We start from the raw sequence: 998 nt of genomic DNA, 5'->3' as shown, positions 1-998 counted from the left end.
ATCTACATGGTAAGGCAAGAGGCCTGGAGCAGAGCCTTCCCTTACAGACCTCGGAAGGAACCAACTCCACCAACACATTGATTTTGAATGTCTAGTCGCCAGAACTGTTGGTCAATAAATTTCAGTTTGCAGTACTTTGTTAGGGCAGCCCTAACAAATTTGTATTATATCTGTAATAGCAGCAACTTAAAGTCTTTAACTACTAACTGTTATTTGTGTTTCTTTTTCTGGTTAAATCTGCCGGACTTGGGGGAGAGGCAGCCTCCGTGATGTACGTGTTCTTCATGATCCGACGCCACAAGACCACCATCTTCACAGACGCCAAGGACTCGAACACCTTGTTCGAGCTGAAGCGCATCATTGAGGGCATCCTCAAGTGGCCACCAGACAAGCAGCAGCTGTACAAGGACGACCAGCTTCAGGACCACGGAAAGACATTGGGAGAGTGTGGCTTCACCAGCCAGAGAGCACGACCTCAGGCCCCAGCCACTGTGGGGCTAGCCTTCAGGGTAGATGAAGCCTTTGAAGTCCTTAGCATCGAGCCCTTCTCCAGCCCACCCGAGCTGCCAGATGTGATGAAGCCGCAGGACTTAGGAAACAGTGCTAATGAACAAGCTCTGCAGTGAGAGCCCCCCACCACCTGCCCCCCTCCAATAAAAGAGATTTGGGTGTCCAAAAAAAAAAAAGAATAATAAAATAACCAGATTTAACAACATATACTAGTTCCTACTGAGTACAGTATAGAATAGCTCTGCAGTTTACAAAAATATACAAATTGTATTTTAAATGATATTTTAAAGTTGGAAAAGTGTTGGAAAGCAGGAATAGCAATCAGCATTTCAGCCAAGGCCTGTTTCTGACCCTTTATTATTGTTACAAATATAAAAAAGCAGAATGAATACTATTTTATATTGAGAAGCCCGTTCTTTCCCTGTGTGGCTGTTCAGAGTAAATATTATTGGCAAGGTCACTGGAGGATTAGTTTGAGATGGTGCAAA

At 44.3% G+C, this 998-nt stretch overlaps 1 protein-coding gene across 1 annotated transcript; it reads left to right on the top strand.

Moving 5' to 3' along the window:
- Positions 1–269: 269 nt before the first annotated feature.
- LOC309957892 (elongin-B-like) lies at positions 270–626 on the top strand (the record flags this gene model as incomplete). Its single annotated transcript, XM_082833434.1, has 1 exon — positions 270–626. One exon carries the CDS (start codon positions 270–272, stop codon positions 624–626), a length of 357 nt encoding a protein of 118 aa, XP_082689560.1.
- Between the last annotated feature and the right edge of the window lie 372 nt (positions 627–998).

This window comes from Leucopleurus acutus (genome assembly GCF_964270905.1).
Source record: "Leucopleurus acutus genome assembly, chromosome: 2".
Classification (NCBI taxonomy): domain Eukaryota; kingdom Metazoa; phylum Chordata; class Mammalia; order Artiodactyla; family Delphinidae; genus Leucopleurus; species Leucopleurus acutus.
The sequence above is the reverse complement of the archived record's forward strand: the minus strand, read 5'-3'. Positions and strand labels throughout refer to the sequence as shown.